Source organism: Chinchilla lanigera, unplaced genomic scaffold, assembly GCF_000276665.1.
Source record: "Chinchilla lanigera isolate Chin_1 unplaced genomic scaffold, ChiLan1.0 scaffold00038, whole genome shotgun sequence".
NCBI lineage: Eukaryota > Metazoa > Chordata > Mammalia > Rodentia > Chinchillidae > Chinchilla > Chinchilla lanigera.
The window spans coordinates 7,298,882-7,312,257 of NW_004955439.1; the positions used below are offsets into that span (position 1 = coordinate 7,298,882).

Sequence of the window (13,376 nt, forward strand, 5' to 3'; positions counted from 1 at the left end):
ATTGAGAAATGGGAGTGTCAAATTTCCTAAGTGCACCAGGAAAAAGTTTCAAAATCATTTCCCACTGCAATTCCGATCTGTGAAACTTAAGTGTCTTCTGGTGTTAGAATAAGTCAATGTTTCTTCCTAACCAGTTAAATCTGAAAACTGTACTACCTATGTTATCCTTAAGGAAATTACTACTTTGCAGAGATTTTAAAAAATGGGAAATATCTAAATTAAAGCACCTTAACTTATTCTCATGAAAACCTTAAATTACTTAACTATTGAAGGCCAACTGCCTTTTACTAAACATATTCAACACGAAACACTGTACCTACTTTTAGCTGTATTGTGTATGCATTCATGAATACTACTTTTCTCTGAAGACACTGTCTTTAAAATATTTACACCCAGCACATTTACAGAATTTTAATATACTGTATTTGGAATTACCTCAACACCATGCTCAAAAACAAGTTTCTAACATTTTGACTATCTTGATAGGGCAGGTCTAGCACTAATTTAACCTCAAACTAAACCATAACCCTCTGTAAATTATTTGGCTGTCAGAACTCAAGCATCTCCAGGATGTCTGATTAAGGACTAGGAATTAGCTCACACAGACCTCTGATAACTGTTCTTTCCCTGCTAATTGTTTTTCATCTCATGTAGTCTCACCCTATACATATAAAATTAATATTCAACCAAATCTGGTCTTTCTATCTCAAGATCTTTTTTTGTAAAATTTAAATTAGATCCTTAAGATGTGCATGGTGGCACATGCCTGTAATCCCAGCACTTCTAAGACTGAGGTAGGAGGATCGCCTCAAGCTGAAGGACAGCTAAATAGCAAGACCTTGCTGCTCTCCACTGTTGGTGGGAGGGTAGCCTGGTGCAACCACCGTGGAAATCAGTGTGGAGATTCCTCAAAAAACTAAAACTAGAGGTTCCAGTTGACCCAGCTATTCCTCTTCTTGGTATCTTCCCAAAAGAATTAGAAGCATCATTCCAAAGCGATATATGCACACCTATGTTTATAGCGGCAGTTTGTAATAGCTAAATCTTGGAAACTGCCCAAATGCCCATCAAACAATGAATAGATAAAGTTGTGGGTTTTTCTTCTACAACAGAGTGCTACTCAGCCATAAAGAAGGATAACCTTGAGACATTTCTAGCTGAATAGATACACCTCGAGGCCATACTCTTTTAAGTGAAAGAAATCAGGTACTTATGTTTATAAACCACACTGTTTCTAATGTGAGAAACCAAAAGTGTAAATGAAGACTAAAATGTGCAATAGATATTGCAAAATAAGAAGAAAATGTTCAAGGGGCTGGGGATTTAGCTCAGCGGCAAAGCGCCTGCCTGGCAAGCGCAAAGTCATGAGTTTGGTTCCCAGTATCGGAGAAAAACCAAAAAAAAAAAAGAAGAAAATGTTCAAACAGGAAAAGGAACTAGGGAGTGGGGAAGGGGAAAGGAAGGAAGGGAAAAGAAAACAAAAAGAAAAAAATGAAAACAAAGCTTTTGTAAATAAGGAAGGAAATAGGGGTTGGAAGGAGGGGAGGGGAACAGGGAAAAAAAGAATCAAGATGTATCATGTACAAGAACAAATTCCCTATGATGAATGTGACCATTATGCATGCCTTAAAATGTGTCAATAAACTAAATTAAAAAAAAAAAACAAAAACCACCACAAATTCCTTATCCCAAGGGCCGTAATGGTTCAGCTATCAAATGTCTCCCCAAACATTTGCATGGTAAAGGCTTGGCTCTGGCTCATAACACTCCTGGGAGGTGGTGAAATCTTTGGGAGGTGGGGCCTAGTGGAAGAAAGTGAAGACACAGGGGATTGTTCTTGAAGTGGGTACTGGGACTACAGTCTTTTCCCCTCTCTCTCTCTGCTTCCCAGCCACCAGGAGGTAAGCAAGTTCCCTCTGCAGCCCCCACCATGAGATACTCTTGCCACCACAGGCCAAAAGCTACAGGGCCAAGCAACACGGACCGAAACTTGTGAAACTATAACCAGAACTTGCCCCTTTCCCTCACTGATTATCAAATATTTTGTCAGAGATAGAAAGCTGAATGGCACTCTATATAATGTAACATATTCATCTCTTGCCAAGTGATTTGATGTTTGTTTTTGAGGTAGGGTCTTGCTGTGTAGTCCAGGCTACCATCAAATTCACTATGTAGCCCAGGCTGGCCTCAAATGCAAGGCAACCTGCCTGCCTCACCCTCCTCAGTGTGAGGATTATTACAGGCATGCACTACACCATGCCCAGCTGTTTCAGAATCTGGATGTAAATACTTTTTTTTTTTTTTGGTGGGAAGAGGTAATTCAACCTACCATAAAGCCTACACAGATTTCTGTAGCTCTCTGAACAGTTTCTTCTTTGTTACTCTGTCCTACATATTGCAGCTGCCTTAATCTCCCCAAACATTGTTCCACTTTCCTACCTCTTTGTTAGCTGTCTATGTTTCTTCCCTAGTAAATGACAGTAATTCTCCCTCATCATATGAGGAAGGGGCACTCTGATTTCTAAAAATGTCACTGTTGATGAATCCTATTTCTTGGACTATTCATGGAAATCTTACGTTCTAAAATGCACACTAAGGTTGGATCAATCTTGCATTCCATATCTGGTAATCTGAGCAATGCAACTGAAGATAATATGTAATATAACAACCACTGTTAATTCCTATCATTTTGTTTTGAAACCCTGTATCACTTTTAATGTTCTTGCTTTGTTTTATGTCTGTGATGTTTCTATGTTGCTATTTTTCTTTTTTTTTTAACTATTTCTATTTTTTAAACTATTGTTCCTTTTTTTAAAAATTAGAGAAAGAAACAGCAAAAGGAAAGAAAAAAAAAGAATGAACAAAAGAAAGAAAGAAAGAGAAAGAAAGAAAGAAAGAAAGGAAGGAAGGAAGGAAGGAAGGAAGGAAGGAAGGAAGGAAGGAAGGAATGAATGAATAAATAAATAAATAAATAAATAAATCTACATTAAATTAAGCCGGGCAAAGTGGTGCATGTCTTAATCCTTAATCCTAGTACTTGGGAGGCTGAAACAGATAGACTGTCCCAAGCTCCAGGCAATGTGGGCTACAGAGTGAATTCAAAGCCAGCTAAACTACATAGTGAAATTCTGTCTCAAAAAAAAAAATTAAATTCATACTAAGGGTCCATAGTAGAGAAACACTACACACATTTCAAATGCATACAAAGAACTGGAGTGTTGACAGCACATAGCAGCCAATCTAGTGCTGGGAGGTTGAGGGAGGATTGCAAGTTTTAGCCCAGTTCTGGAAATTTAGCAAGACCCTCAAAATTAAAAAAATAAAAAAAGGGCAGAGGACATAGTGCAGTTCAAAGACCCTGTATTCAATCCCCACTATCATAAATAAAACAATAAAAATAAACCCAAACATAAAATAAAATAAAATATATGGAAAATACTCATGACAAAAAAAACTATTATTTCAGAGTAAAGAGTTGTGAGGGAAATGATGAAAGAGATACTCCTCACTATTTTCACTTATATACATTCCAAGTTTTCTTTTTCACTATGTTTTACTCGTAAAATAAAACAGTAATAGAAAATAAACTCCATTATATTATTCTGCCATAAAAAAATGAAATCCTGCCATTTGAGGGAATATGGATAAAAGAAGGCAGACACAAAAATGCACATTACATACTGTATATATGCATGGAAACATAAGATCCCGTAAATATGTACAATTCTTACAAGTTAATTAAAAAGTAATCAATTTTAAATAGAGAACAGATTCCACCATCAGTATGTAGACAGTGGTAACAACAACTTGGTGAAGAATTAAAGCAATTATATGTAAAAGCCCTACCATAATAGTTAATAAATTCACGACTTGAATATTCTAATGATCATTGCCTAGGAGGCACTGGTTTTTTGACATTATTTTATCAGCCAGCACTAAAATGCTTAAATTTAATCTCTCACTATAAGGGACAAATACAAACTTCCAAAGTCAAAAATATTAACAGTAAATTGACACTAGCTATCACCAGATTAAGATTCTGGCAAGACAGTCAAGGTCCACTCATACTGTTAAAACTCAGTAAAACAGGAGCTACCTTTGATTTTAGTCTAGATTTTCCAACATGTTCTTACAAGTATAAATTATACCATTTACTCATCTCCTGGCAGAAGGATCTGGAGAGGTTCAGAAATTAGATAATATGATCAATGTTCAGTTCTTAGCAATTTGCTACATTCTCTGTACTACTTTGCCCATCTCTAGTCTGTTAGTTCATCTTAGAAATCATAATCCACTAAGAATATCTTATGCAGAATTTGGCAACTTACTTTGCTATAATTAACACTGCTACCACATGAACCTTTCATGTGTGTGTTCCTTAAAAAACTCTATCATTACCAAATCTAATTACATATAGTAGATCAACATATAAAAATGGAGTTTCTACAATAGGAATTTCTGCACTAGTACTAACCCTAAAGTTTAAAATTTGCTTTACAAATTATGGCAAAGTATATGGTTCATATACAAACTACTCTTACAGAGTTGGTGTTTACAAACTTAGGATACTATTATAATATCATTATTATTAATGGTAACAATAGTCATAGTATCATTTACTATTAAGTCATAATACATTTCAAGAACCCTTATGACCTTGGTATTTGAACAGCTTTTCCTTTTTTTCTCTATCACATTTAAAAAACCTAGAACAAAATTACTAACCTACCGAACCCCTTTCAACTTACATCTGAAAATAAAATTCAGATGAGAAATTTTGTACTAGGTAAACAGTTTTTAATGTTTACTGAAATTATATTACTTACCACTTAAGGTTTTAGATCGAATTGGAGGTAATCCCTTTTTCTGTCGTTCTTTCTCCCTTTCTCTGGCTCTCCTTTCACTTGAGTATGAACGTGATGATTTTCTCTTTCTTTCTCTTGAGCGAGAGCGTGATCGCTTTCTGTGCTTACGCTTTCTAGAGCCAGAACGTGATCTGGATCTTCGTTTTCTTGGTGATCTACAAAAAAGTTTTAGTTTACTTCTAATGACAATGTTATCCTTCTACCAAATTTGCAACTACCAAGCAAGGGAGGAAAAAGTCTGGCTACTTCTTGAAATATTTTACAGTTTAATCAAGTATCAAACATGCACTTGCTTGAATACTGTGCTATGTACATCTACATTGCCCATAAATGTTTAATGACTCTGAGCATAGGTGAATAGTCACCTAGAAAAAGGGTGAGTGAGATTTGAGAAAAGGTCTCCAAGTGTCTTTCAGTGTATTTTCGAGCAGAAATTAAGAATACAAATAAAAGATCAAAGAAAATAAAATGAACATTTAAGTGATGAAACAGTAGGCTCCTATCATTACAAAATAGAGAACATGTCCAACAAAGTATTACTTCACTATGTAATTTTGCATAGGTGGTTTTATTTATTTATTTATTTTTGGTGGGTACCAGGGAATCAAACGTGAGACCCTGTGCTTGCCAGGCAGGCGCTTGTGCTGCTGAGTTATATATCTCTGGCCCTGCATAGGAGTTTTGTATTTCTAAAATTTTATGGTGTCTGACTTTACAATAGTAGGTGATACAGAAATAACTCCAACCACAGAAAGAACGGCTATCATCAAATAATCAACCAATAACAAATGCCGACGAGGCTGTGGAGTAAAAAGGACCCTTCTACACTGCTGGTGGGAGTGCAGACTGGTACAAGCACCGTGGGAATCAGTGTGGAGATCCCTCGAAAAGTAGGATTAGAGGTCTCATTTGACCCAGCTATTCCCCTTCTGGAAATCCTCCCAGAAGAATTAAAAACATCATACCACAGCAATATGCACCCATGTTCATAGCAGCACAATTTGTAATAGCTAAATCTTGGAAACAACCCAAATGTCCATTAACCAAGGAATAGATAAAAAGATGTGCTATCTTTAGACAATGGAGTACTACTCAGCTATAAAAAAAGGTAAACTCAAGGCTTTTATAGGTGATTGGATGCAACTAGAGACCATACTCATACGTGAAATACACCAGACTCGCATATGTAAACATGGTATTTTCTTCCTAGTGTAAGAAACTGAAAAAGTAAGATCCAAAAGGTACAACAGACACTGGGAAAGGGAAAGAAATTCTGCTCAAAAAGGAAAGAATAACTGGGATGGGGAAAGGAGACAAGAAAGAAGGAAACACACACACATACACAAAAGCTAGGATAATTCTACTATAATTTCTATGAGTTCACTGAAAGGAACAGTTAGTGCTTATACTGTTTGATCAATTTTGCACGCCTGTATCTGGTAATCTGAGCAACTACTTTGAAGATAACAATATGCAATATAATATCCATTGTTAACTACCTATCATCTTGTTTTGAAATTCTGTATTGTTTTTGTTTTTTATTATTCTGTCTAAAATTTTAAAAATTATGTACCATAAAAGAAAATAAATTCATGAGTATCTAGTTAAACAAAAGTTCCAACATTTACTCCAACATTAAGAAGAAAGCAAGAAAGTAAGAAAGTAAGAAAGCAAGAAAGCAAGAAAGCAAGAAAGCAAGCAAGCAAGCAAGCAAGCAAGCAAGAAAGAAAGAAAGAAAGAAAGAAAGAAAGAAAGAAAGAAAAAGAAAGAAAAGAAAGGTAAGCTGGGCATGGAGGACACATTCTTATAATCCCAACACTCAGAGATTAAGGAAGGAGGACTGGGGCAACTTAGTAAGACCACCTATGAAAAAAGATACACAAATGGATGGACAAGAAGGACATATGGGAAGGAAGGAGGAAGGGAAAAAAGGACAGACGGATAGACAGCAAAAAGATGTAGCTCAGTATGAAGCCCTGGATTCAACCTCTAACACCACAATGGGAGAGGGTATTAAAGATCAACGACTTTAGGTTAAATCTAAAAATAAAAACATTTATAGTAAATGTTCCAAAATATGTTAGTATTATACTTAATATTTTGTATAAATGATTTTGTAATTTAATTTTTTGGTATCATTACGAGATTAACTAGACTATAAGAAATATAATTTGGGGGCTGGGGATTTAGCTCAGCGGCAAAGTGCCTGCCTGGCAAGCGCAAGGTCGTGAGTTCGGTTCCCGGTACCAGAGAAAAACCAAAAAACCAAAGAAAAAAACAAAAAAAAATAATTTGATTTAACAGATGTTCAGAGATAATAACATCCTAAACTGTCATCTTAATACTAACTAAAATCAAGTAATAATCCCAAATTCCAGTTTTATGATACACCTGCCAGTTATTCAAATGGCACAGACGCATCTGATAAACATCAATATTCCCATGTTAAGTTATTCAAATGGCATACATATAAAAAAATAGAACAAAGGTTCCTTGTTTTTGCTTTCAAATTACTTTCTAAGCATATTAAAATTTTCAAGAAAAATTTTCCTTTAATCTTGACGCAAAGAAAAAAAGCCAACGTTTTTAGGTTCACGCATAGGTAGTAGTAAGTACTATTGCAGAACCTTGAACGAGATCGTGAATGAGTCCTTGACCTCGAACGAACAGCCACTTTCTTAGCTTCTTGTTCAAAGACTTCCTCTTGTACACCATCTTGTCCTTCATCTATATCCATATCCTTGAAAGTCAAAAGGGCAAGCAAAAGAGCTAAGGTTAGATTTACTCACAAATTAACAATTCTTCCTTTAAAAAGGTATTAGTGCCCAAAGCTAGCATATGGAGCTTGTATAGAAAAGATAATAAATAAATAAATACATACATACACACATACACACGCACACATACATATAGTAAAGACACATTCAAGACATTATCACTATTCAATACTTTACATGATTTCTTAAAATAATTTTAGAAATTTATGACTCAGAAATATACTTACCTGTTGTTGAATATCAATGGAATCATCCAAAGTTGCCTCGGGTTCAAGAAAATGTTGCTGACTGCTTCCCTGTGAAGGTGATGCCGAATGCTCTGACCCAAACGTTCCCTCTTGACTATCCTGAGGAGTAGCCTATTAGAAAAAACACCAATAGTTTTATTATAAATGAAAATTTAAATAAACATCACAATTAAATGTGTTTAGGAGACCAAAATACAGAAATTTCATGTTCAATCATTTAGTCATCATATCCAAAATTGCAATTTTATATAAACTCAAATTTACCCAAAAGCAGAGAACTTCTTAAAATTATTTGCATCCTTATTCAAAGTGCAGAAACAGCTGTGTCTCAAGTTTGCTAGACCCTCCAGTTGAAGCACCTATTCCCTCTCAAATACAGCCCAAATCCTTCACCTTTATTACAGAAACTAGAATGTTGCCTCATGTTTACATATATATGTGGCTCCATCAGGGAAGAGTCTACTTGAGGCCAGAACCTCAAGTAATCACTTTTCCATTCACCTTTGTACATATTACTTGCTTAAGAATGTATTGTTCAGGCCTGTATTTATTTACTTATTTATTTATTTAGTCTTTTTGGGACAGGGTCTCACTATGCAGTTCAGGCTGGCCTTGAGCTCACTTTGTAGCCCAGGCTGGTCTCAAATTTGCAAGGATCCTCCTGCCTCAGCCTCCAGAGTGCTGGGATTACAGGCATGCGCCACCACACCCAGCTTGTTCAGATTTTTAAAATGTTTGTGGTATTGTGCTAAGTTCCTTCATGTCTCCAAATTTTTATTATTTGCAAAGTGTACTGCAGGAATTTTCTAACAATAGTTTATACCCAGAAGTATTTCTCATATAAAATAGAAATAAACTTTGCAGTAGATTTAAGCTTAGCTCTACAATTGGTCAATTCTAGGGTGTAACCTTTTTTCTTACTTCATCATCCCTGAAATTTAAAAGATTTTTACAAAACAACACTTTAGTTGAAGTGTTTTCAAATTCCCAGCTACATATAAATTAATGGTGTATCTTAAGATTGACTATATATACTATTAGCTATGAACTTTTGCATTACATTTGTAATTCACTAAGCTTCAACTTCCTCTAGAGTAAAAGGGAGTCATAATGCCTACCTCGTGAAAACGCAATGTAATTTTGTTTAATATATGTCTAACAAAGTTCCTGTCAAATGGTGATAGCAATTACATTTTCAAAATTAAAGACAGTAATCTCTATTTTGTCATCCTTACCACCAACAACATAATCATCCTTACCTTGCTAAATGGAGAACAGAATGGAGGAAACAGAAAACAAAAAAGTGGTAGTTCTAAAAGCTCACCTCAGGCCAGACACACAGGCTCAGGCCTATAATCCCAACACTCGGGAGGCTGAGGCAGGAGAATCGCCACAAGTTTGAGGCCAGCCTAAAGTACATAGCAAGACTGTGTCTCCAAAAATAAATAAATAAAATAGAATAAAATAAAATAAAAGCCCACCTCAGCCTTCTGATTTCTACTTCCAGAATATTGAAATTTAAGTGTATCGATTCATTAAATTGAAAGAACATACACTGATTACAGAAAAACTATGAAGAAATTGAGAAGATTAATCCTCAGTAATAAGGTAAAGAAATAACACCATAGTTTAGAAAGAAAATTAAGTGGCTGGTGAAAACTGAAACAGATGCCAAAATATTCTATTAAATCCAAAAGCAGCCACCAACCAGCCAGCCCAGGAAAATTCCAATTTACAGAATAAAACAGCAATAACTCCAAAGCCCACAAGATGGGGTTATGAACCTTCTGTGGTTGTTGCTGTTCCAGAAGCTGCTGTCTGAGATGTTCAAGGTTTTGCTGTTGTAGTTGTTCTGCTATCTGATGAAAAATGGAATTGTTCACAGATTCTGAAACATGAGAACTAAAAAGAAAATAAATATATTTTAACACCCATTAATGATAACATAAAATAATCTGAATACTCAAAGACAAACAAAACTGCCAACTTGATAAAATATACTCTACTACAATGTCTGCTTTTGAAACATTAACACCCAAATGGAGTGCTTAGGAATATTAAAACATTAAAAGACATGTGTTCACTAGTGTTTCGACAGACATCATATATTAGATACTGCTGAAGATCTGATATTACTATCTTAGACTGTTAAATATATGGAAATTAGTAAACTTCATTACAGCTAAAAAAAATGAAACAATTAAAATTTCAATATTGTCACTTTAATTCCTTTTGTAAGTATGAAAGTGGAAAAAATGCTCTATCAACCTTTATGCACAAGATCTGCAAGTGTTAACTGACCATAAGCTTCATAAAATTAATATGATCCTTTTAGAAAAGCACACACATTGCACGAAAGATCATTATGCGCAAGATCCGCAAGTGTTAACTGACCATCAACTTCATAAAACTAATATGCTCCTTTTAGAAAAGCACACACATTGCACGAAAGATCATTATGCGCAAGATCCGCAAGTGTTAACTGACCATCAACTTCATAAAACTAATATGCTCCTTTTAGAAAAGCACACACATTACTCAGTGTATTATTAGAGACAACTGTCTAACTATACTCTGGGAAATTCACACCTGGAATTCTGGGTGCCACAAACTAAGACATGAATCAACAAGTGGGCATCCCTAAAGGGGCACTCAGTGTGGTAAGAAGTCCTGAAGAAGTTGGGGAAAGTGTACTTCACCTGGAACAAATAAACTTACGGGGAAGAATGACACCTATCTTCAAATATTCAAATGCTAAATGTCTAAAGGTAAGAGAGTAAATTTGCTTTCCTGCTTCAAAAAGCAAAGCTTGTACCAACATGCAGAAAATAAACAAGACTCAGTTCCACAAAAAAAAAATATGGTAACAATAATTTAAATTCTTGTCTCAGAAGACATTAAGATATGGGACACATAATGGCAGAACGGTTAGAGATTCTGACATGTTTAAGACATTGATCTACATGATCTCAAATGCTCCTTCCAACTTCATAATCTAAAATACTAGTTTTTAATTTTATCAAAAACATTTCCTTTAACAAAATGATATATTTGTAATTTATCTGTTCTACGATTATGTGTATTTTACATGTTCACCTAATACATAAAATAATCTGTTTGAAATATGAGTACTAGAGGCTTTCATCATTCATCTTCTCTTGAGTTCTTACAAATTCCACCTCCCAATCTTAAACATCCTCCATGCATGGTTTTTTCATGTAGAGTACCCTCTGAGAACCTATGACTTTGCAGAACTGTTGGGGGGAGGAGGGAATCACTGACTTAAATAACAACATAGACTCCACGTCTTCACAACCCTGTAACTCCAATCCTTGCATCTGATTACTTTATATACTTCTTATAATTTGGTACACTTTCTAAAATTTGACCCTGGCACTAGGCCCAATATTCTTTTAAAAAGAGTTAAATAAAGCCAATACTGAAAATACCACAACTACATTTTTCAATATTCTTAAACATTTTTGGGGTTTTTTTTTCCCCCCCGGTACCGGGAGTAGAACTTACGATGTCACACTTGCCAGGTAGTTGCTGTGCCGCTGAGCTAAATCCCCAGCCCCCGTTTTTCAATATTCTTAAAAGGAATTTTCATGTAATCTATTTGCAAAGACGTGAAAAACAATCCCAGTAATCTAGGGAGGCAACAAGGAAGCAACTCTGTCATCTTTCTGTAATGTAGAGCTCAACGGCCTATAATAACCTCAACTTGTTTAAAGTATACTTAATAGCTCAGATAGTAACATTCTACCCAGTATTTACAAAACACAAAGAAACTATGGATATAAGGAAAAACTAATTCTTACAGTTGAGGAGTTGGAATTTCCTTTTTGGGTTCTTCACTATGCTCAGAATCTTCACCAAAATCAAACCTATCCATCAACTTCTAAGAGCAGGAGAAAGAAAGGGACAAATTAAGAAGTACTTCATGCAAACAAAAGTTACAAATGCTATTTTAAATGTCTCTTTAGTTTATCTCTGTCATTTAATGTAAGTGTTCTAAATCATTTCATACAACAGAGTGAAGTGTGGTAAATGGATCTTTACTCTTCTTTAAAGCACTCTGACATATATTTTAGTTCCTTGTTAGGCACGGTTTCAATTTCTGCAATTTCCACAGTAACTGTACCTGAAAATATTATTTGTCTGACTCAAGAGAGAGCATATTTATGTGATTTTTATTACAGTACATTTTAAAAATTAAATATTATTACTTTCTTACTATGCCTAATTTTGTAAATTAAACTTCATGATAAGTATGTATGTATAAGGGGCTGGGGATATAGCTCAGCGGCACAGCGCCTGCCTGGCAAGCACAAGGTCGTGAGTTCAATTCCCGGTACCGGAAAAAACACCAAAACTAAAAAAAAGAAGAAACTGGAAGTATGTATGTGCAGGAAAAGACATTACATGTGTATGATTTGATACTATCTGCAGTTTCAAGTATCCATAGGGCATCCCAGAACGTGTGTTCTGAGAATGAGGTGGTATTCCTGTCTTATGACAGTGGAGAATGTACATACTAATGTTGTGACATAGACAATATACATACTAGAACAATATATGTTCTAACTTTACAGAAGGAAATACGAAAGATTAAAGTAATTTGGTGGGGCTGGGGATTTAGCTCAGCGGCACAGCACCTGCCTGGCAAGCGCAAGGTCACGAGTTTGGTTCCCGGTACCGGGGAAAAAAAAAAAAAGTAATTTGGTAGTCTGCCCACAGTAATACACAGTTTGATAAACCATCTAGGACTATAATCAGTGGATTGATTTCTAGTATAATTCTCACTGTAAAATGTCGCTTCACTATCTTTAGAATGCTCAATTTAAAGGCTTCTTATGTAATTTAGCAATTTTAACATCAAACTTAAGGCTTGGAAGCTGCAGGTCAAAAAAGTCCAGGTAATAATCCAATAAACCAACTTTTACTTTCCTATGAAAGTAACAGTAGCAGAAACTAAAATCATAGATACTACTTCCAAGGTATAGTATTTCTATAATTAATAAACATACTTAGAATATCACACAATAAATTATACATTAAAGATTTTTCAATAGTAGACCAAGAAATGGAGGGAGAAAAGTAGGAGGGGAGAGGAAGTAAAAAAAATTCAAATATACTATGTACAGGTACCAAGTGTTCATGCTTAATGTAATCATTATGTACTGCAAGCAAACCTATACTAATAAAAATGAAAACTAAAAAAAAAGATAAAATCACTGTCTTCTATACTCAGGCTTCAACTTATAGCAATGTGACAACTTGTAGAAGTTTTCCTTCAAATCTTCACACACTGAACAATTGTAATTTCAGCAGATTAAAATTATACAACATAGAACAACACAATTAATATAATTATAGCATCCATACCAAGAATCTCAAAAAACAATGACTTGCTTCAATGGAAAATACACTGACAATTTATCTTTAGTCAAAAGAAAGTACTGGGGCTGGGGAGTTAGCTCAGC

At 35.0% G+C, this 13,376-nt stretch overlaps 1 protein-coding gene across 1 annotated transcript in view; it reads right to left on the bottom strand.

Annotated features, from left to right (window-relative positions):
• Window positions 1-13,376, bottom strand: part of Scaf8 (SR-related CTD-associated factor 8) — a gene marked incomplete in the record, with an annotated part of 79,592 nt that overhangs the window by 16,618 nt on the left and 49,598 nt on the right. Inside the window, 5 exon segments of the mRNA XM_013517331.1 lie at window positions 4,827-5,020; window positions 7,493-7,605; window positions 7,870-8,001; window positions 9,675-9,792; window positions 11,712-11,791. Of these exon segments, the coding sequence (XP_013372785.1) occupies window positions 4,827-5,020; window positions 7,493-7,605; window positions 7,870-8,001; window positions 9,675-9,792; window positions 11,712-11,791 (637 nt within the window).